The sequence below is a fragment of the Salmo salar genome, chromosome ssa11 (genome assembly GCF_905237065.1).
Source record: "Salmo salar chromosome ssa11, Ssal_v3.1, whole genome shotgun sequence".
Classification (NCBI taxonomy): Eukaryota; Metazoa; Chordata; class Actinopteri; order Salmoniformes; family Salmonidae; genus Salmo; species Salmo salar.
This window is the reverse complement of record NC_059452.1, coordinates 5,727,269-5,750,170: the sequence shown is the minus strand read 5'-3', so window position 1 is coordinate 5,750,170 and position 22,902 is coordinate 5,727,269. Positions and strand designations below refer to the sequence as shown.

The 22,902-nt window shown below is 40.1% G+C and overlaps 1 protein-coding gene across 1 annotated transcript in view; it reads right to left on the bottom strand.

Moving 5' to 3' along the window:
• Positions 1-22,902, bottom strand: part of LOC106561902 (protein kinase C-binding protein NELL1) — a 502,584-nt gene that overhangs the window by 257,675 nt on the left and 222,007 nt on the right. The window contains exons 6-8 of the mRNA XM_014126233.1: positions 18,331-18,403; positions 17,527-17,609; positions 8,742-8,876 (exon numbers count right to left, since the gene is read on the bottom strand). Of these exons, the coding sequence (XP_013981708.1) occupies positions 8,742-8,876; positions 17,527-17,609; positions 18,331-18,403 (291 nt within the window). The remainder of the gene's footprint in view (positions 1-8,741; positions 8,877-17,526; positions 17,610-18,330; positions 18,404-22,902) is intronic.

Here is a 22,902-nt window from a genome sequence, read left to right as displayed (position 1 = left end):
AATAGACTGGTCAGGTATACAGTAAGACTGGTTCTTGTGGACCACTCCCATGCCCTCATTTTTGCTTGTAAGCAGGAATCAGGAGGATAGAATTATGGTCAGATTTGCCAAATGGAGGGCATGGGAGAGCTTTGTATGCGTCTCTGTGTATGGAGTAAAGGTGGTATAGAGTTTTTTCCCCCTTGGTTGCACATGTGCATGCTGGTAGAAATGAGGTAAAACTGATTTAAGTTTGCCTGCATTAACTTCTCTAGGGTAGGGGGCAGTATTTTGACGTCCGGATGAAAGGCGTGCCCAAATTAACCTGTTAGGGCTAGGGGGCAGTATTGACATGGCCGGATAAAAAAACGTACCCGATTTAATCTGGTTACTACTCCTGCCCAGTAACTAGAATACGCATGTCATTATTGGCTTTGGATAGAAAACACCCTAAAGTTTCTAAAACTGTTTGAATGGTGTCTGTGAGTATAACAGAACTCATATGGCAGGCAAAAACCTGAGAAGATTCTGAACAGGAAGTGGCCTGTCTGACAAGTTGTTGTTCATCTTGGCTCTTTTTATTGAAGACTGAGGATCTTTGCTGTAACGTGACACTTCCTACGGCTCCCATAGGCTCTCAGAGCCCGGGAAAAAGCTGAATGATATCGAGGCAGCCTCTGGCTGAAACACATTATCGCGTTTGGCAAGTGGCCGATCAGAGGCTTAGGCGCGTGCACGAGTCGACCCCGTGCTTTATTTTCTTTCCTCTTTTTACCTAAACGCAGATTCCCGGTCGGAATATTATCGCTTTTTTACGAGAAGTACGGTAATGGAATATTTAGAATTTTTTTGTCACGAAATGCGCCATGCTCGTCACCCTTATTTACCCTTTCGGATAGTGTCTTGAACGCACGAACAAAACGCCGCTATTTGGATATAACAATGGATTATTTGGGACCAAACCAACATTTGTTATTGAAGTAGAAGTCCTGGGAGTGCATTCTGACGAAGAACAGCAAAGGTAATAACATTTTTCTTATAGTAAATCTGACTTTGGTGAGTGCTAAACTTGCTGGGTGTCTAAATAGCTAGCCCTGTGATGCCGGGCTATCTACTGAGAATATTGCAAAATGTGCTTTCACCAAAAAGCTATTTTAAAATCGGACATATCGAGTGCATAGACGAGTTCTGTATCTATAATTCTTAAAATAATTGTTATGTTTTTTGTGAACGTTTATCGTGAGTAATTTAGTAAATTCACCGGCAGTGTTCGGTGGGAATGCTAGTCACATGCTAGTCACATGCTAATGTTAAAAGCTGGTTTTTGATATAAATATGAACTTGATTGAACAAAACATGCATGTATTGTATAACATAATGTCCTAGGGTTGTCATCTGATGAAGATCATCAAAGGTTAGTGCTGCATTTAGCTGTCTTCTGGGTTTTTGTGACATTATATGCTAGCTTGAAAAATGGGTGTCTGATTATTTCTGGCTGGGTACTCTGCTGACATAATCTAATGTTTTGCTTTCGTTGTAAAGCCTTTTTGAAATCGGACAAACTTCAAACTACAGTGACTTAGGGATCATTTTGCACTTCCTAAGGCTTCCACTAGATGTCAACAGTGTTTAGAACGTTGTTTCATGCTTCTACTGTGAATTTGAAGCGAACAAGAGGGCCTGGAGTCAGATGAGTGAGGAAATGACATGAGGTTAGAGGCGCCGCTCACGTGAGTGTGAGCTGTGTTCCTTTTCTTTTCTGAAGACATTGGAATTGTCCTGTTGGAATATTACTGAAGATTTATGTTAAAAACATCCTAAAGATTGATGCTATACATCGTTTGACATATTTCTACGAACGTAAATATAACTTTTTTTGACTTTGTCGTGACATTTTCGCGCGCTTCCTGCATTTGGAGTAGTGGACTGAATGCGCAAACAAAAAGGAGGTATTGATCGAACAAAACAAACATTATTGTGGACCTGGGATTCCTGGGAGTGCATTCTGATGAAGATCATCAAAGGTAAGGGAATATTTATAGTATTATTAGTTTTATTGACTCCACAAAATGGCGGGTTTGGTTTCGTGTCTGAACGCTGTACTCAGATTATTGTAAAGTGTGCTTTCACTGTAAAGTTTTTTGGAAATTTGACACAGCGGTTGCATTAAGGAGAAGTGTATCTATAATTCTTTGAATTACAGTTTATTACTTTATCAATGTTTATGATGAGTATTTCTGTAAATTGATGTGCTCATTCACTGGAAGTTTTGGGAGGCAAAATATTTCTGAACATTACACGCCAATGTAAAATGGGGTTTTTGGATATAAATATGAACTTTATCGAGCAAAACATACATGTATTGTGTAACATGAAGTCCTATGAGTGCCATCTGATGACGATCATCAAAGGTTAGTGATTCATTTTAGCTGTATTTCTGATTTTTGTGACGTCTCTCCTTGCTTGGAAAATGGCTGTGTGTTTTTTTTTTGTCAAGGTGATGTCCTAACATAATCTAATGCTATGCTTTCGCCATAAAGCCTTTTTGAAATCGGACATTGTGGTTAGATTAACTTCTCTAGGGTAGGGGGCAGTATTTTCACGGCCGGATAAAAAACGTACCCAAATTAAACGGCCTACTACTCGGGCCCAGGAACTAGAATATGCATATAATTAGTCGATTTGGATAGAAAAAACTCTGAAGTTTCTAAAACTGTTTGAATGACGACTGTGAGTATAACAGAACTCATACCGCAGGCAAAAAGCTGAGAAAAATCTAACCAGGAAGTGAGAATTCTGGTGTTTGTAGTCCTTTCAAGTCATTGCCAATCGAACACACAGTGAGTTAGGGTTCATTTTACGCCTACGGCTTCCACTAGATGTCAACAGTCTTTAGAAAGTTGTTTGAGGCGTCTATGATGAACAGAGACCGAACAAGAAGGCTGGGAAGTTGGTGACCCATGGAAGGATATCAGTTCATTGGCGCGCATTCATGCGAGAGGTAGCTCTGTTCCTAAACGTTTTTCAAGACACTGGAATCGTCCAGTTGGAATATTACTGAATTTTCACGTTCTAAAGGCCCTAAAGATTGATGCTTTACAACGTTTGACATGTTTGAATGAACGTAAATAGTAACTTTTTAAAACTTTTCTTCGTGACATTTTCGGCGCACTTCCTACATTTGGAGTAGCTGAACTGAACGTGCGAACAACAAGGAGCTATTTGGACATAAATTATGGAGTTTATCGAACAAAACAACATTTATTGTGTACCTGGGATTCCTGGAAGTGCCTTCTGATGAAGATCATCAAAGGTAAGTGACTATTTCTAATGCTATTTAATATTTTAGATGACTCCAAAATGGCGGGTATCTGTATTGCCTAGTGTATTTTTTCTGAGCGCAGTACTCAGATTATTGCAAAGTGTGCCTTCCCAGTAAAGTTATTTTGAAATCTTTCACAGCATTAGTATAAAGGAGATGTTCATCTATAATTCTTTGAATGACAGTTTAATATTTTATCAACGTTTATGACGAGTATTTTTGTAAATTGTAGTGCTGATCCACCGGCAGTATTGGAGGCAAAATATTTTCTGAACATCACGCGCCAATGTAAAATGCTGTTTTTAGATATAAATATGAACTTGATCGAACAAAAAATGCATGTATTCTGTAACATGCTGTCCTAGGAGTGTCATCTGATGAAGATCGTCAAAGGTTAGTGCTTCATTTAGCTGTGTTTTGGGTATTTATGATGCATCTAGTTGTTAGGAAAATGGCTGTGTGGTTATTTGTGTCTGTGTACTCTCCTAACATAATCTAATGTTTTGCTTTCGCTGTAAAGCCTTTTTGAAATCGGACAACGTGGTTCGATTCAGGAGAAGTATATCTATAAAATGGTGTAAAATAGTCCTATGTTTGAGAACTTTGAATTATGACATTTTGTAGTTTTGAATTTGGCACTCAGATTTTTCACTGGCTGTTGAATAGTGTGAACCGTGGGTGGGACGATTGCATCCCACCTGCCCGAGAGAGGGTAAGGAGAATCTTATCTTTAAAATGGTGTAAAATACTTGTATGTGTGAGAAATTTGGATTATGAGATTTTTGTTGTTTTGAATAAGGCGCCCTGCTATTTCACAGGCTGTTGAATAGTGTGTCCCGCAGGTGGAACGGTCACGTCCCACATACCCCAGAGAGATTAACCTCTTATGGACAGGCCAATATCCAGTGGTGGCGCCTGCCGCGAAATACAAAAAACCTTAAAATGCTATAATTTCAAACATATGACTATTTTACACCATTTGAAAGAGAAGACTCTCCTTTATCTAACCACCTTGTCCGATTTCAAAAAGGCTTTACAGTGAAAGCAAAACATTAGATTATGTCAGGAGAGTACCCAGCCAGAAATAATCACACACCCATTTTTCAAGCTAGTATATATGTCACAAAAACCAAAACCACAGCTAAATGCAGCACTAACCTTTGATGATCTTCATCAGATGACACTCCTAGGACATAATGTTATACAATACATGCATGTTTTGTTCAATCAAGTTCATATTTATATCAAAAACCAGCTTTTTACATTAGCATGTTTTGTTCAGAACTAGCATACCCACCGAAAACTTCCGGTGAATTTCCTAAATTACTCACGATAAACGTTGACAAAAAACAAAACAATTATTTTAAGAATTATAGATACAGAACTCCTTTATGCAATCGCGGTGTCCGATTTTAAAATAGCTTTTCGGTGAAAGCACATTTTGCAATATTCTAAGTAGATAACCCGGCCATCACGGCTAGCTATTTTGACACCCACCAAGTTTGGCACTCACCAAACTCAGATTTACTATAAGAAAAATTGGATTACCTTTGCTGTTCTTCGTCAGAATGCACTCCCAGGACTTCTACTTCAACAACCAATGTTGTTTTGGTTCCAAATAATCCATAGTTACCCTGTTGAAGCTAGGGGGTAGCCTTAATCCCCCAGTTGGGATTGCTAGCAAGGCGGGAAATTCAAAACATCAAAGATCTAATCATTTCAATTTCTCAAACAATCAACTATTTTACACCATTTAAAAGATAAACATTTCCTTAATCTAACCACATTGTTCGATTTTCAAAGAGGCTTTACGGCGAAAGCATAAAGTTAGACTATGTTAGGACAGTACATAGCCAAAAAAGTACAAACATCCATTTTCAATTCAAGGACAGGCGTCACCAAAAGCAGAAAACCAGCAAAAATTATGCACTAACCTTTGACAATCTTCATCAGATGACACTCCTAGTACATTATGTTATACAATACATGCATTTTTGTTCCATCAAGTTCACATTTATATCCAAAAACAGCATTTTACAGTGGCAGAATTTTTTTCTCCCTCAAATGCTTCCGGCGTTTCAATTTACAAAATTACTATTCGAAAACATTGGTAAATTATAATATTGTCATTCAAAGAATTATAGATTAACATCTCGTAAATGCTACCGCATTGCCAGATTTCAAAATAACTTTACTGGGAAATCACACTTTGCAGTAAACGGGGTCCTATGCTAAGAACATGCTAAGAACAATAGGCTAGGATATACAGGTTAGCACCATCTAATATCAATAATACTATTGTTAACCTCTTGGGGCTAGGTGGGACTGCGCGCGGGTGCCGCCGTGACCCCTCATCAACAGCAGGTGCATTTCAAGAGCCGGCAAATTTGAATCCAAATAAATGTCAAAATTCAAATTTTTCAAAAATACAACTATGTTACACCATTTGAAAGATAAACATCTCCTTAATCTAACCACGTTTTACGATTTCAAAAAGGTTTTACGGCGAAAGCATAAATTTAGAGTATGTTAGGACAGTACATTTACAAGAGTTGTGTGTAATGTTTTGTCAAGTCAAAGACAGGGTCACCAAAACCATAAAACCAGCTAAAATGATGCACTAACCTTTTACAATCTCCATCAGATGACACTCCTAGGACATTATGTTAGACAATGCATGCATTTTTAGTTCTATCAAGTTGATATTTATATACAAAAACAGCGTTTTACTATGGCATTGATGTTGAGGAAATCGTTTCCCTCCAATAACCGGCAGTCAAGTCAGCGTCACAAATTAAATAATTAAAATTAGAAAACATTGGTAAAATATTATATTGTCATTTAAAGAATTATAGATTTACATCTTTTGAACGCAATCAACTTGCCAGATTTAAAAATAACCTTACTGGGAAATCACACTTTGCAATAATCTGAGCACTGTGCCCAGAAAAATACGCGTTGCGATACAGACTAGACGTCATGTTGGGGAGATCTAAAATCGAAAATACTATGTAAATAATCCATTACCTTTGATTCTCTTCATCAGATGTCACTTCCAGGTATCACAGGTCCATAACGAATGTAGTTTTGTTCAAAAAAGCTCATCATTTATGTCCAAAAATCTCCGTCTCGTTAGCACATGATGTAAGCCAGCCGGACTTCTCGTCATGAACGAGGGGAAAAAATATATTTCCGTTCGTTCAAACATGTCAAACGTTGTATAGCATAAATCATTAGGGCCTTTTTAACCAGAACATGAATAATATTCAAGGTGGACGAATGCATAGTCTTTTATAACGTATTGGAACGAGGGTACCCAACATGAAGTAAGCGCGCCAGGTGTCTAATGGGACATCACCGTTCCATGGCTCTTGTTCGGTCAGATCTCCCTCCAGAAGACTCAAAACACTTTGTAAAGGCTGGTGACATCTAGTGGAAGCAATAGGAAGTGCCAAAATATTCCTAAACCCCTGTGTTTTTCAATGGGATAGGTTTAAAGTCAATACAACACATCAGGTATCCACTTCCTGTCAGAAAATGTCTCAGGGTTTTGCCTGCCAAATGAGTTCTGTTATACTCACAGACACCATTCAAACAGTTTTGGAAACTTTAGAGTGTTTTCTATCCATATATAATAAGTATATGCATATTCTAGTTACTGGGTAGGATTAGTAACCAGATTAAATCGGGTACATTTTTTTTATCCAGACGTGCAAATGCTGCCCCCTAGACCCAACAGGTTAATAATCCCTTACCTTTGATTATCTTAATCAGAAGGCACTTCCAGGTATCCCAGGTCCACAACAAATGTGGTTTCTTTTGACAAAGTTCCTAATTTATGTCCAAATAACTCCAAATTGTTCCATGTTGTTAGGCGTTTGGTAGGCTCCTCAAAATGTAGGGGGGGGAAGGTCACGACGAAAAGTAAAAAAAAAATCTATTTACGTTCGTTCAAACATGTCAAACGTTGTTTAGCATCAATCTTTAGGGCCACTTTTAACGTGAAATATCAGTAATATTTCAACCCGACCTCTCCTGTGTCTTGAAAACCATTTTTGAAAAATGTCTCGCCTCACATGCACGCGCAGGTGCACACAATAATGAAGTGACGACAAATATTCCATTACCATACTTCGAAGCATGTCAAACGCTGTTTGAAATCAATTTTTATGCAATTTTTCTCGTAAAATAGCGATAATATTCCAACCGGGAGACGTTGTATCCATTCAAACACTGAAAGAAAAACATGGAGTCATCACATGCACGCGCGCACCAGTGCCATTGTTCTCAGAAGGACCACTCTCCAAAACCCCTGCTGTTTTTCGCCCAGAGAATGCAGAGCTATCAATCCACGTTCTGGCGCCTTCCTAGAGCCAATTAAAGTCTTAGAAAATGTCACGTTACAGCAGAGATGCTGTATTTTCGATAAAGAGGCTATAGAAGGACAAGAAATGGTCAGACAGGGCACTTCCCATATAGAATCTTCTCAGGTTCTGGCCTGCCATATGAGTTCTGTTATACTCACAGACACCATTCAAACAGTTTTAGAAACTGTAGGGTGTTTTCTATCCAAATCTACTAATTATATGCATATTCTAGTTTCTGGGCAGCAGTAATAACCAGATGAAATCAGGTACGTTTTTTTATCCGGCCGTGAAAATACTGCCCCCTATCCCATACAGGTTAAAGTCCCCGACCACTAGGAGCGCCGCTTCTGGATGAGCATTTACTTGTTTGCTTATGGCCTTATTCAGCTCGTTGAGAGCGGCCTTAGTTCCAGCTTCGGTTTGTGGTGGTAAATAGACGGCTACGAATAATATAGATGATAACTCTCTAGGTAGATAGTGTGGTCTACAGCTTATCATGCGTTATTCTACCTCAGGCGAGCAATACCGCGCGACTTCTTCAATATTAGACATCGCACACCAGCAGTTATTGACAAATAGACACACACCCCCGCCCCTCGTCTTGCCAGGCGTAGCTGCTCTGTTCTGTCGATGCACTGAGAAGCCAGCCAGCTCTATATCCTTTGCGTCGGACTCATTAAATAAATTATTATTGTCCAGTTTGAGGTGAATAATCACTGTTCTGATATCCAGAAGCTCTTTTTGGTCATAAGAGATAGTAGCAGCAACATCATGTAGAAAATGAGTTACAAACATTACGAAATAACAAACCAAATAGCACAGTTGGTTATTAGCCTGTAAAACGGAGCCCGTCAAATGGCATCCATCCTCGCCGGCGCCATTCTATGTTTTATATTGTTATTTATTGTTTATTGCCCCTCATTATCATTATTTTATGTTTTTTATCTTGTGAATTGAACTGACTTGAATATCCCAAAAAGACACAAATTGACTAGTGTGAGGTGAAAGTATTGACTTTTTTGAGGAGAAAGATAAAAAGTAATTGTATCTGTGTGATGGGGTGGGATACCCACCATACAGATGCAGTTCCTGCAGTTCTCTGGCTCCACCCACAGGTCTTTGTCTCTGTAGTCCACACCGTTGGCACTGCACGTCCTGTCACAGCGGCAGCCCTCCAGCTGGGTCAGCCTGGACTCTGCGTAGTTCAGCTGGAGACACACACAAGCACACACAAAGAGATACATACACATCATCATCCATTTCAATATTGCATCACTATAGCAAAGAGGACAAAAAATGCAAAAGCAAATGGCTACACATAGAAATGGACATTGGTGTGTGTTTAGCCCCCAGTGTTTCAGAATTAAATCCATTATTCATTTCTAGTTGTCCTACCTTCATTCTACACTCTACAAAATTCTGGGATGTTTGGATGACCCAATTTCTGGGTTGCAGCCATTATGTCACTTAGTTGGGTTGTTTTCTTTAAAAATAGTAAGGTTGGGTTGTTGATGCTGGGTTATTCATTCTGGTTTGTTGAGATATAACACTTTTGTAACTTTAATGAGGCTTACATGTGTATGAGGTCTTTAAGAGCTTTTGCATATCCCAATGTTGGGATAGCTACCATTTTGTTACATTATGTAAATATGAATGTTATTAATTTTATATTAAAAGATGTAATGTGCAAAAATATTGAAGGGAAATATTCATTTGCAGTGTACAAACGTAACACACATTTTCTCTCACGGGTGGCCAAAAATAACTATCTGAAAGCCACGCCCATAATAGGTCATGCCTCCTGAAAATAACCTATGGAATACCTTAAAAAAGACACAGCTGCTAGGGGAACCTAGCATGAAAGTGAATACAAATCCAGCTGATAGTTAAATTAACCAATTTTTGGGTAATACAAACAACCAAATATGTTGGGTTATTCACGCAAACCAACTGGTTTGGTTAAAATAACCCACTGTGTGCTCTGTCCAATATTTCCCCAGGGCCAGCATTTTTTGGAGTGTACCCTCAGCATATAACTAACTAACGTACTAACTAACTAACAAACTAATAAACTAACACACACACAGTGCTTATGAAAGAATGTGCTCCAATGATTTAGGCTGAGTCCCAAAAATGGGCCCTGGTCAAAGTAGTGAACTAAAAATGGAATATGGTATCATTTGGGACAGAAGCACATCTTTTGTATTTATTTATTAGGGATGCCCATTAGATGCGGCCAATGCAGCAGCTACTCCTCCTGGTTCCCAAACACATCAAGGCACTTACATTACACATTAAACAAAATCTAAAACAGCACATCATATAACATTATTACACCATATACCACAATACAACAATATTACATTGCACGTGTCTGTAGAGTGTGTGTGCTACCGTGTCTGTGCGTATGCGTGTCTGTACCTGTGTGTGTGTTTTTTCACAGTCCCCGTTGTTCCATAAGGTGTATTTTTATCTGTTTTTAAAAAATCTGATTATACTACTTGTATCAGTTACCTGATGTGGAATAGAGTCCCATGTAGTCATGGCTGTATGTAGTACAGTCCGCATGTATTTTGGGGTATGCATGGGTGTCTGAGCTGTGTGCTAGTAGTTTAAACAGACAGCTTGGTACATTCAGCTTGTCAACATTTCTTACAAAACCAAGTATTGATGATGTCAATCTCTCTTCCACTTTGAGCCATGAGAGATTGACATAGATATTATTAACGTTAGCTCTCCATGTACACATATAGGCTAGCCGTGCTGCCCTGTTCTGAGCCAATTGTAATTTTCCTAAGTCCCTGTTAGTGTCACCTGACCACACAACTAGACAGTAGTCCAGGTGCAGCAAAACTAGGGCCTATAGGACCTGCCATGTTGATAGTGTTCTTAAGAAGGCATAGCAGTGCTTTATTATGGACAGACTTCTTCCCATCTTAGCTACTTCATGTTTTGACCTTGACAGTTTACAATCCAGGGTCACTCCAAGCAGTTAAGTCACTTGCTACATTTCCACATTATTCATTACAAGACTTAGTTGAGGTTTATGGTTTTAGGGTTTCCCAAGTACAATGATTTTAGTTTTGGAAATATTTAGGACTAACTAATTCCTTGCCCCCATTCTGAAACTAACTGCAGCTCTTTATAAAGTGTTGCAGTCATTATATGTATAGTGTTGAGTCATCCGCATACATAGACACACATAGACACATAGATTTTGGTCAAATCCAGTGGCATGTCATTAGTAAAGATTGAACAAAGCAAGGGGCCTTGACAGCTACCCTTGGGGAAATATTGATTCTACCTTGAATATGTTGTTGGCTTCCATTAAAGAACACTCTCTGCTTTCTGTTAAACATGTAACTCTTTATTCACAGTATAGCACAGGTGTAAATTCATGACACATAAATTTTTTCAGCAGCAGACCAACAACAAAAAAACGCGCTGAAGTCTAACAGAACGGCCCCCACAATCTTTTTATTATCAGTTTCTCTCAGCCAATAATCATTTGTGTAAGTGCTGTGCTTGTTGAAAGTCTTTCCCTATTAGGGTGCTGGAAGTGTGTTGTCTATTTTGTTTACAGTAAAATAGGATTGTATCTAGTCAAATGTATCTAGTCATTTTTAAATGTACTAAGGGTTGGTAACAGGCTGTTTGGTCAGCTATTTGAGCCAGTAAAGGGGGCTTTACTGTTCTTGGGTAGTGGAATTACTTTTGCTTCCCTCCAGGCCTGACGGCACACACTTTCTGGTAAGCTTAGATTGAAGATATGGCAAATAGGAGTGGCAATATCGTCTGCTATTATCCTCAGTCATTTTCCATCCAAGATGTCAGACCCCGGTGGCTTTTCATTGTTGATAGACAACAATAATTGTTTCACCTCTTCCACACTCACTTTACTGAAATCAAAATTACATTGCTTGTCTTTTATAATTTGGTAAGTTATACTTGGGTTGTGTAGTGTCAGCGTTTGTTGCTGGCATGTCATGCTTAAGTTTTCTAATCTTGCCAATGAAAAAATCATTAAAGTAGTTGGCAATATCAGTGGGTTGTATGATGAATGAGTCATCTGATTCAATGAGTGATTGGAGATGAGTTTGCCTTTTTGCCTAAAATTTCCTTTAAGGAGCTCCAAAGCTTTTTACTGTCATTCTTTATATCATGTATCTTTGTTTCATAGAATAGTTTCTTCTTCTTTTTATTAAGTTTAGTCACATGATCTCTCAATTTGCAGTACGGTTGTGCAGCCAGAATGATTTGACATTCCTTTTGCCTCATCTCTCTCAACCATATAATTTTTTAATTCCTCATCACTCCAAGGGGTCTGAACAGTTTTTAGTCATTTTCTTCATGGGTGCATGCTTATTAGTAACTGGAATAAGCAATTCATAAATGTGTCAAGTGCAGCATCAGTTTAGAACAAATTCTTATTTACAATGATGGCCTACCCCAGCCAAACCTGGACGATGCTGGGCCAATTGTGTGCCACTCTATGGAACTCCCAATCTCGGCCGGATGTGATACAGCCTGGATTATTACGTTATTGATTTTGTGAACCTTGTTTCTTAGGCTACATATGTTAATGTGGGATATTTATACCACTTTTTGGGATGCTTTACTGGGTAGCTTATCAGAAATAGACATTATAAATTATTTTAAGTTTGAATTTATAGTGCAGGGTGAGCTGCACACGGTGGACTTCCTACCAGGGCACACTTCCTCAGTGCTAACAGTATAACTCTGGTTCATAAGCACATGATTATTGCATACAATAGCTGTAGGATCAACAGAGGCATTCAGAGCAGTTAAGGGTACATAAATTAAAGGATCCGCCCCATTTTTTTCAATTTTCACCTAAAATGACATACCCAAATCTAACTGCCTGTAGCTCAGGCCCTGAAGCAAGGACATGTATTTCTTGGTACCATTTGAAAGGAAACACTTTGAAGTTTGTGAACATGTGAAAGGAATGTAGGAGAATATAACACATGAGATCTGGTAAAAGATAATACATTATCTTTGAAATGCAAGAGCAAAGCCATAATGTATTATTCCAACCCAGGTGCAATTTAGATTTTGTCCACTAGATGGCAGCAGCGCATGTGCAATGTTTTAAACTGTTCCAATGAACCAATGCATTTCTGTTCAAAATGTTGTATCAAGACCGCCCAAATGTGCCTAATTTGTTTATTATTAACTTTTCAGGTTCAAAACTGTGCACTCTCCTCAAACAATAGCATGATATTCTTTCACTGTAATAGCTACTGTAAATTGGGCAGTGCAGTTAGATTAACAAGCATTTAACCCCTGTGCGGCCTCCGTCCCGTATGCGGGACGGACATCCAGCGAAAAATCCTATCGCCATTAGCATAACAAAATTTAATAAAAAAAATGTTTCCATTTTTTTTTTTATTATATCGTTTTATAGATACACCTCTCCTGAATCGAACCACGTTGTCCGATTTCAAAAAGGCTTTACAGCAAAAGCAAAACATTAGATTATGTTAGAGGAGTATATCGTAAAAGTAGCCACATAGCCATTTCCGACCAACCACATGCATCACAAATAACCAAAAAACAGCTAAATGCAGCACTAACCTTTGACAATCTTCATCAGATGACACACCTAGGACATCATGTTACACAATACATGCATTCTTTTGTTCGATAAAGTTCATATTTATATATAAAAACAGCATTTTACATCGGTGCGTAACGTTGACTAACTATTTTCCCTCAAATGCATCCGATGAAACAGCGCTACAATTTACTAAATTACTATTCGAAAACATTTTTTAAATGTAATATTGTCATTCTAAGATTTATAGATGAATATCTCTTGAAAGCACCTGTAATGCCAGATTTAAAAATAACTTTACTGGGTAATCACACTTTGCGATAAAAGGGGATGCGATACTCAGAACAATAGGCTAGCAATAGCAATAGGCTAGCCATCTTGGAACAATCGCATATCAAATCTAGTCTTGTATACTATTGTCAATAATCCCTTACCTTTGATTATCTTCATCCTTAGGCACTTCCAGGAATCCCAGGTCCACAACAAATGTATTTTCGTTCGAAAAAGTTCATCCTTTATGTTCCATTAGCTTGTTGTTGTTAGCACGTTCTGAAGGCTGCACCAAAAGTTCCGACGTGCGCGGGGCTACTCTTTCAACAAAATGCATTTTTTTCTTATTTAGGTTCGTTCAAACATGTCAAACGTTGTATGACATAAATCTATAGCGCCTTTTTCAACTAGAGCTCCAATAAGATTCGAGGGGGACGATTGCATTGTGTTTCAAAACGTTTCGAAAGGGGAGGGTAACCAGGGGCGCCGGCGTCATAATGGTGATGGCCCTCTCCGTGTGACCACGTTCCACAGCGTGTCATTCTGTCAGTTTTCACAGTAGGAGACTCAAATCACTTTGTAAAGACTGGGGACATCTAGTGGAAGCAATAGGAAGTGCTCAATGAACCATAGCTCACGGTGTGATTAATAGGCAACGTGATGAAGTTGAGTTCGCAATTCAGAATTCCACTTCCTGTTTCGTTCTGTCTCGGGGTTTTGACTGCCATATGAATTCTGTTATACTCACAGACACCATTCAAACAGTTTTAGAAACTTTAGGGTGTTTTCTATCCACAAGTATTAATTATATGCATATCCTAGCTTCTGAGTTTGAGTAGTAGGCCGTTTAAAATGGGCACGAATGTTTTTCAAAATGCGCTGTGGCGCCCCCTATCCTAGGCGACCGTCAAGAGGTTAAGCTTTCTGCCAATATCCGATATGTCTTTGTCCTGGGAAATTTTGTTGTTACTTACAACCTCATGCAAATCACATTAGCCTGAGTTAGCTCAACCAACGCAGGGATAATGTACATTTGCTGCGGCATTATGACAACTAAGCAACACAATGGTAGGGATTAACTGAGCTGGTCTTGGTCATTGATGTCATTGTCTCAACGCAGTCTTGAAATGCGTGGATAGAGTCCAGGGGCCAAAATTATTTGGATGGACTCCGTCATTCTTGTAGAGCATCTTCTGTTCCAGAAGGTGTCAAAGTTATCTTTAAAAGTGAATCCAACTGAGCTACAGTAATCTCTTAGCCAGGTGTAAAATGCCAGTATCCTGCTGAGTCTTTCACACCCGCAGCCTAACAATGGTAAATAATATTTGACAGATTTTTGGCAATCTTTCAGTGCTAAAATCAGTTCTTTAAAATACATTTTCAGAAGTTCCGAGCTAGCCCTCCTAATGTTTTTGACCCTACACTGACGACGACAGCATCAGTTCCCGGCATCTGTTATAGAACGGTCGGAAACAGCCTTGAAATGTCCTGTACTCGTGCTCCAGGATAGTACATGGTTTTTGCCGAGGGAACAATGATGTTTCTAACCATAGAACAGCCGATGACGACAGCTGGTGCAATGGCTGAGGAGGTCCGGCCATTCTTTTGCCTCGAGTGTTTTCGCAAACCCCTTCAGGACCAAAGGGCGGTGGGGCCCGATGGACCCAAGCCATTTGTAGTATCCATCGTGGATGATGAATGGGCAGGAGCCTCAGACATCCTCATGGTCAGATGAGGGTGGGAGCTCTGAGGATCGCAGGTACCTCCGGATCCGATCTCGAATCTGAAGCCTCCAGGGAAGAAAGCAAAGCTGTTTCTGGTCTGTGTCTGGTCTGGGAGGCCCCCAATGCCAGAGGACGCTGTTCGACTTCCATATCTCCATGGCTGGTTGGTTGGATTGAGAACCGGAACATCCACCAAGTCATTCAAGAGCATCCTTCTAGCTCCATTCTCCAGGGAAGGGGGAGACCCCTTCAAGGAGGGATCCCTGCAGAGTACCGGCCAGTCGGCTGTGGAGAGCCGACATGGCAGTGACACTTCCACCAGGTCAGAGCGGGCATCCGTCTACTGGGGTAGAAGAGAAAGTAGGAGGATGTGGATTCCCCAGTAGCTTATGTAGGTTCACTACTTGTTTGCTAAGAGTAGCCAATTCATCCCTGTAGTCCTTTGCAAGCAAAGAGTTGCTACATTGAAAGTTTGGGCAGTCCACATTGTCCCGGAATAAAGCAAAATAATCACAGCTCCTGCAGTGTTGTAAATGTTTGTTAGCATCCTCCATTTGAGGCTCCAGGCTAGCTAAGCCAGCTTTGTCTCCATGTCTCTCCTCCGTCTCCGAGATAGAATCACACGGCTATCAATAATGTCATGCCAAGGTAAGCCTACATCAATCACACAATTAATTGTCATTTTTGTCAAATTTGAGCCATGAGCTTTGGATACATTTCAAAATAATATGGTGATGCTTAGAGTCCAAGTTCAGTATTTTGCATCTTGATGTTAGATAGTTCCTCCATAGACTGAGGGGACTCCAGGGTGAGGAAGTATCTAACATTACGTTTTTCAAATTCTGATCTTCCTGTTTTACGGGACAGGAAGTGTGTGTGTGTGTGTGTGTGTGTGTGTGTGTGTGTGTGTGTGTGTGTGTGTGTGTGTGTGTGTGTGTGCGTGTGCGTGCGTGCATGAGTAGCATACGTGCATGACTTCGTACTCAGGGAAAATATATTGAAGACGTAATAAAATAGACTACACTTGCAGTATACTCAAGCCAAGATATGACATGCTACAAGATTGTCGAAAAGTGTGTGTGTCATCCATTTCATGTCATCAACAGCACAAAACATGCATATAGGCTCTGACTAAGCTCATTTGCAACCCCTTCTATCTCTCTCACACACACACACACACACACACACACACACACACACACACACACACACACACACACACACACACACACACACACACACACAGCCACTGCTAATTCATGCATGGAACTTCTATTCTCAGCTCACTCTCCCTGACACTGCATATTATACAGCTAGTCGGGCACCAAGAGGTTAGCAATTATTCATCCACCACCTCCAACACCCTCTTCCCTTTCATCCCTCTATCCCACCCTCCCTCGTTCACAGCCACGAGGGTAGGAAAGTGCCATTTCTACACGCTGCGTTGCTGTGTAAGCAGGGAAGTCAGACAGGTTGTGCCCCAAAAGCCACCGTATTCCCTATATAGTGCAGTACTTTTGACCAGAACCCTATGGGCCCTAGTCAAAATAGGGAGTTGGGTGCCAATTGGGATATTGACAAAGTGAGAGCTTTGGGTCTATTATAATGAAGGAGGAGGTAGTTATTTACAGTGGGATGACTCCAAGCCTAGGTCTGGCTGGTGGGCTGTCCTTGCTTCACACACACACACACACACACACACACACACACACACACACACACACACACACACACACACACACACACACACACACACACACACACACACACACACACACACGCACATGCTTGAGTGTCGTGCTGAGAGGAACATCATGTTCAGCCCCTGTTAGTTTCCCACAGGGCCGAGACGGCTGCCATTTAATGACACCAATGTGACCTCCGATCATACCTACCCTCTGTGTGTGTGTGTGTGTGTGTGTGTGTGTGTGTGTGTGTGTGTGTGTGTGTGTGTGTGTGTGTGTGTGTGTGTGTGTGTGTGTGTGTGTGTGTGTGTGTCTGTTGAATGACCTCTGATCATACCTACCTGCCCTTTGGAGAAGGAAGAGAGGGCTTTGATTCAAGGCTTTGTGTGTGTATGTGTGTGTGTCTGTGTGTGTGTGTATGCACGTGGGTGTGTGTGTGTTTCCGCGTGTGTGCGCATGGGTGAGCGTGTTCATGTTCCCAGACTAAGGTCTCTCATGTAGAACTTTGGGACATAAAGCATCACACCACATCACTTATAAGGTCGCTTGTTTGAGGTTAAAGTTCAAAATGCAATTTTTTTGAATGGGTGGTCACTCTCACCTTCAAGGTCATCTTGGCCAGCAACTCCTGAAGGTCCATGATGCCTTGCACCAGGCTCAAGAAATCACTGCATGTCGGACAGGCTCAACAGGAGAAAAGGATGGACAAAGAAAGACAGGAGTGGGAGAGGGGATAAAAGAGTGAAGGACAAGAGAATAGGAAGGAGGTAGAGAGGAGGCAAAAGAAGAGAAAAAGAAAAGAGGTACATTTATACAAATTTTACTAAAACATTGTTGCTCAAAATATAAGACGATAACCAAAGCTATAGAAAATTGAGTGATCGAACTCATCTCCTTGCACGTCCTATCTTGCCACGTGGCTCTTTTTTTAGAGGATTGTGGGTAATTTTCTTTTTTTTGTCTTTTACACAATGTTTTATGCATGTTTGAAGAAAGAAAAGTTGACTTCTATAATAATATTAAGCAGCTTGTTGTCCTGTATCTAATAGAGCTGTATTGGCTTCTCGGGTGCGGCGCGAGTACTGGTTCACACAAGTATCGATGAGTAGAGTGACAGACTATGATTGCATGCCTTATTGATCAGCGACAGAGACAGTAGCATCGCCACAAGTGCACAACACAAGCTCTGCATCTTCATTTGTTTGACAATAAAAAGGAGGGAGGGAGAGAAAGAGAGAGAGGGAGGGAGGTTTGAAAATGTAATTTAAATGACAGAGATCAGGTCTTCCCTGTCCATACAATTGTATTCATTACTATCTAAAAAGCTCAACTGATCCTAGAGTAGGACTCTTACTTTTATAAATACCTGCTCAGAGCTAAGGGTAATAACAGTTACTATACTTACTGCGATTAAGGTTGGGACATTGTGTGATGTAGCCGTTTGGAGCAAAAATTAATTTGACATCCTGAATGGTACCCTGTGGGGAAGGTGAGAAAGAAAAAGGGGGAGAAAGAGGGGGACAGAGAGAGAACGAGAGAGAGAGAGAGAGAGAGAAGAGATAGAAATATAAAAAATTGAAGGGCTGATATTGACTAATAAGAAACTGCATGGGTCTAACTGGTGGTGACAGTGGTGGTCACCACCAGTTAGACCCTGGTGGTGACACTTTATTATTTAATTCCAAGTCATCATCTCATCTCTTAAGAGCTGCTGTCTGAGTAAATAAGGCATACTTTTATGACTTCTGAATAGCAACTATAAATCATTTAGATCATGTATTTTCAGGCTCTCGAAACAACTGCTTTCAATCCATCTCGATCGCGCGTTCTCTCTTCTCTGCTCCCTAGTGTTCACAGGTGGTCGGTCTCCATGTCTGCTCCGCACAGCACGGACAAATTTAAGCGGTTGTGCAATGGATTATGGTCATTGTAGTTAATTACCACATTTTCTGCACTAAACTATGTAGAATAATGTCCTACTACTCCCTACTACATGGCACAGTTCAAGCTTGATCTGATTTATCTCTACAGAAACTGCACATTGAGGTCACAGAAAAAAACATAATTAAATTAAATTCAAATAATTGAACCAACTTCGGTCAATTATTTGTTTAAAAAACTAAAAATAGCAGAAATGTTGGTTAATCACTCAGCACTAGTTTATGTATTTGTGTGTGTTTGCAGGGGCGGGCGGCAGTTTGTCTGTGTGTCAGTCATTGTGATGGTCCAACGTGGTCTCAGAGCAGTTCGTATTATTCTGTATATAAATCCGAGACACTCCAATTATAATGAACAAAAATATAAACACAACATGCAACAATTTCAATTATTTTACTGAGTTACAGTTCATAAAAGGAAATCAGTCAATTGAAATAAATGCATTAGGTCCTGACCTATGGATTTCACATGACTGGGCAGGGGTGCAGCCATGGATTAGCCTGGGAGGGCATAGGCCCACCCAATTGGGAGCCAGATCCAGCCAAACAAAATTAGTTTTTCCCCACAAAAGGGCTTTATTACAGACAGAAATACTCCTGTCCGGGTGATTTATCGCAGACAATCCCACAGGTGAAGAAGCCAGATGTGGAGGTCCTGGGCTGGCGTGGTTACACCTGGTCTGCGGTTGTGAAGCCAGTTGGACGTACTGCCAAATTCTCTAACACAACGTTGGAGGCGGCTTATGGTAGAGAAATTAACATTCAATTCTCTGGCAACAGCTCTGGCGGACACTCCTGCAGTCAGCATGCCAATTGCACGCTCCCTCAAAACTTCTGTGGCATTGTGTTGTGTGACAAAACTTCTAATTTTAGAGTGGCCTTTATTTGTCCCCACCACAAGGTGCACCTTTGTAATGATCAAGTTGTTTAATCAACTTCTTAAAATGCCACACCTGTCAGGTAGATTGATTATCTTGGCAAAAGATAAATGCTCACTAACAGGGATGTAAGCAAATTTGTGCACACAATTTGAGAGAAATAAGCTATTTCTGCATCTGGAAAATGTCTGGCCTCTTTTATTTCAGCTCATGAATACTTTACATGTTGTGTTCAAATTTTTGTTCAGCATAGTATGATACATGTATGTTACGTTTCGTATGGAATGTATTAATTTGTGGATGTCCATCATCCATTTAGTATGATATTTTACTAATTACAATTCGTATGATATGTTACAAATTGCAATTCTTTCAATATGTTACAAATTCCAATTCGTACAATATGTTACGAATTTTCAAAATGTATGATATGCTACGAATTTCAATTTGTTGTGGCTAAGGTTGGCTAAGGTTAGCTAGGTGGGTAGGTGGCTAACGCTAACGTTATATAGCTCTATGGGTTAGGGGTTAAGGTTAGGGTTAAAGTTAGGAGTTAGTTTAAATTGTCATGGTTAGGATTAGGGGAAGGGTTAGCAAAAATGCTAAGTAGTTAAAAGTATCTTAAAAGTAGTAACTAAGTAGTTGCAAAGTTGTTAATTAGCTGAAATGCTGAAGTTGTCCATGATGAGATTCAAACTTGCAGCCTTTGGGTTGCTAGACATTCAAATTATGCGCTCACCCATCCACCCCGACCAACCACCCTCCCTTTGTTTTTGCCTTAACCTGTCTGGGCTAGGAGGCAGTATTTTCACTTTTGGATGAAAAGCGTGCCCAGAGTAAACGTCCTAATACTCGGGCCCAGAGTCAAATATTTGCAAATTATTAGTAGATTTGGATAGAAAACACTCTAACATTTCCAAAACTGTTTGATTGATGTCTATGAGTATAACAGAACTCATATGGCAGGCAAAAACCTGAGAAAAATACAACCAGGAAATGAAAATCTAGTGCCTGTAGTTTTTGCAAGTCCTTGCCTTTCTGACACACAGTGAGTTAGGGTTCATCTTCCTAAGGCTTCCACTAGATGTCAACAGTCTTTAGAAAGTTGTTTGAGGCTTTTGCGGTAAACACAGACCGAACGAGAAGGCTGGGAAGTTGCGCGCATTCACGTGACAAGGGACCTGTGTTCCAAAATGTTTTTCAAGACATAGCAATGGTCCGGTTGGAATATTACTGAAGTTTCACGTTATAAAGGCCCTAAAGATTGATGCTATACAACGTTTGACATGTTTGAACGAACGTAAATATAACTTTTTTTAAACTTTTCGTCGTGACATTTTCCTCGCATTTTGAGCTACATTTTGAGTAGCTTACTGAACGCGCAAACAACATGGAGTTATTTGGACATAAATTATGAACTTTATCGAACAAAACATTTATTGTGGACCTGGGATCCCTGGAAGTGTCTTCTGATGAAGATTATTAAAGGGAAGTGAATATTTCTAATGCTATTTATGTATTTAGATGACTCCAAAATGGCGGGTATCTGTAATTGCCTGATGTTTTTTTTTCTGAGCGCAGTACTCAGATTATTGCAAAGTGTGCTTTCCCAGTAAAGTTATTTTGAAATCTGTCAATGCGGTTGCATTCAGGAGATGTTAATAAATAATTCTTTGAATAACAGTTTAATATTTTATCAACGTTTATAATGAGTATTTTTGTAAATTGTTGTGCTGATCACCGTCATTTTTGGGGGAAATACATTTTCTGAACATCACGTGCCAATGTAAAATGCTGTTTTTGGATATAAATATGAACTTGATAGAACAAAAAATGCATGTATTGTCTAACATAATGTCCTAGGAGTGTCATCTGATGAAGATCATCAAAGGTTAGTGCTGCATTTAGCTGTGTTTTGGGTATTTGTGATGCATGCTAGTTGCTTGGAAATGGCTGTGTGGTTTTTTGTGTCAATTTACTCTCCTAACATAATCTAATGTTTTGCTTTCGCTGTAAAGCCTTTTGGAAATCGGACAACGTGGTTCGGTTCAGGAGTAGTGTATCTATAAAATGTTGTAAAATAGTCCTATGTTTGAGAACTTTGAATTATGACATTTTGTGGTTTTAAATTTGGCGCTCTGATTTGTCACTGGCTGTTGAATAGTGTGGGACGATTTCGTCCCACCTCCCCTAGAGAGGTTAATAATATTGACATATTTTGCATTTCTCATCTCATATGTATATACTGTGTTCTGTCCTATTCTACTGTATTTTAGTCTATGCCGTTCTGACATTGCTCGTCCAAAAATGTATATATTCTTAATTCCATTCTTTTACTTTAGATTGTGTGTATTGTTAGATATTACTTGTTAGATATTATTTCACTTGTCACACCCTGATCTGTTTCACCTTTCTTTGTGCTTGTCTCCACCCACTCCAGGTGTCGCCCATCTTCCCCATTATCCCCGGTGTATTTATACCTGTGTTCTCTGTTTGTCTGTTGCCAGTTCATTTTGTTCGTCAAGCCTAGCAGCTTTTTTCCCCTTGCACCTGTCTTTTTTTAGTTCCTGTTTTCTAGTTTTCCCGATTATTGACCTCTGCCTGCCCTGACCCCGAGACTGCCTGCAGTTCTGTACCTTATGGACTCTAATCTGGATTACTGACCTCTGCCTGCCTATGACCTGTCATTTTGCCTGCCACCTGTTCCAGTAGTAAACTTTTGTTACTTCGACACTGTCTGCATCTGAGTCTTCTGCTGAAACGTGGTGGTACGAACTGCAAGAAGCCACCATCGGAAGACATGAGGAGTTACTTCAATGTCTTATGGTGGGACTCCATACCCTGACAGAATGCGTTTGATACATTGCTGGAGCAATTCCGCAGATTCCTCACTGGGCAGAGGGTCAGACCCGTTATCTCCCAGCCTACCCACTGTCACAAGAACCCCGCTTACCTCATCTGGAGCGCTACGCTGGAGATTACGGAATCTTCTGAGCTTTTCTCTACAAGTGCTCCCTCATTATCGAGTTGCAGCCTTCTTCGTTCCCCTTGGACCGCATGAGGATAGCTTACATCCTAACGCTGATGTCTGGGAGGGGGCCCGCCAGGGCTACGGCGGCGTGGGAACAACAGTCCGCCATCTGCCTCAGTCTGGAGGAGTTT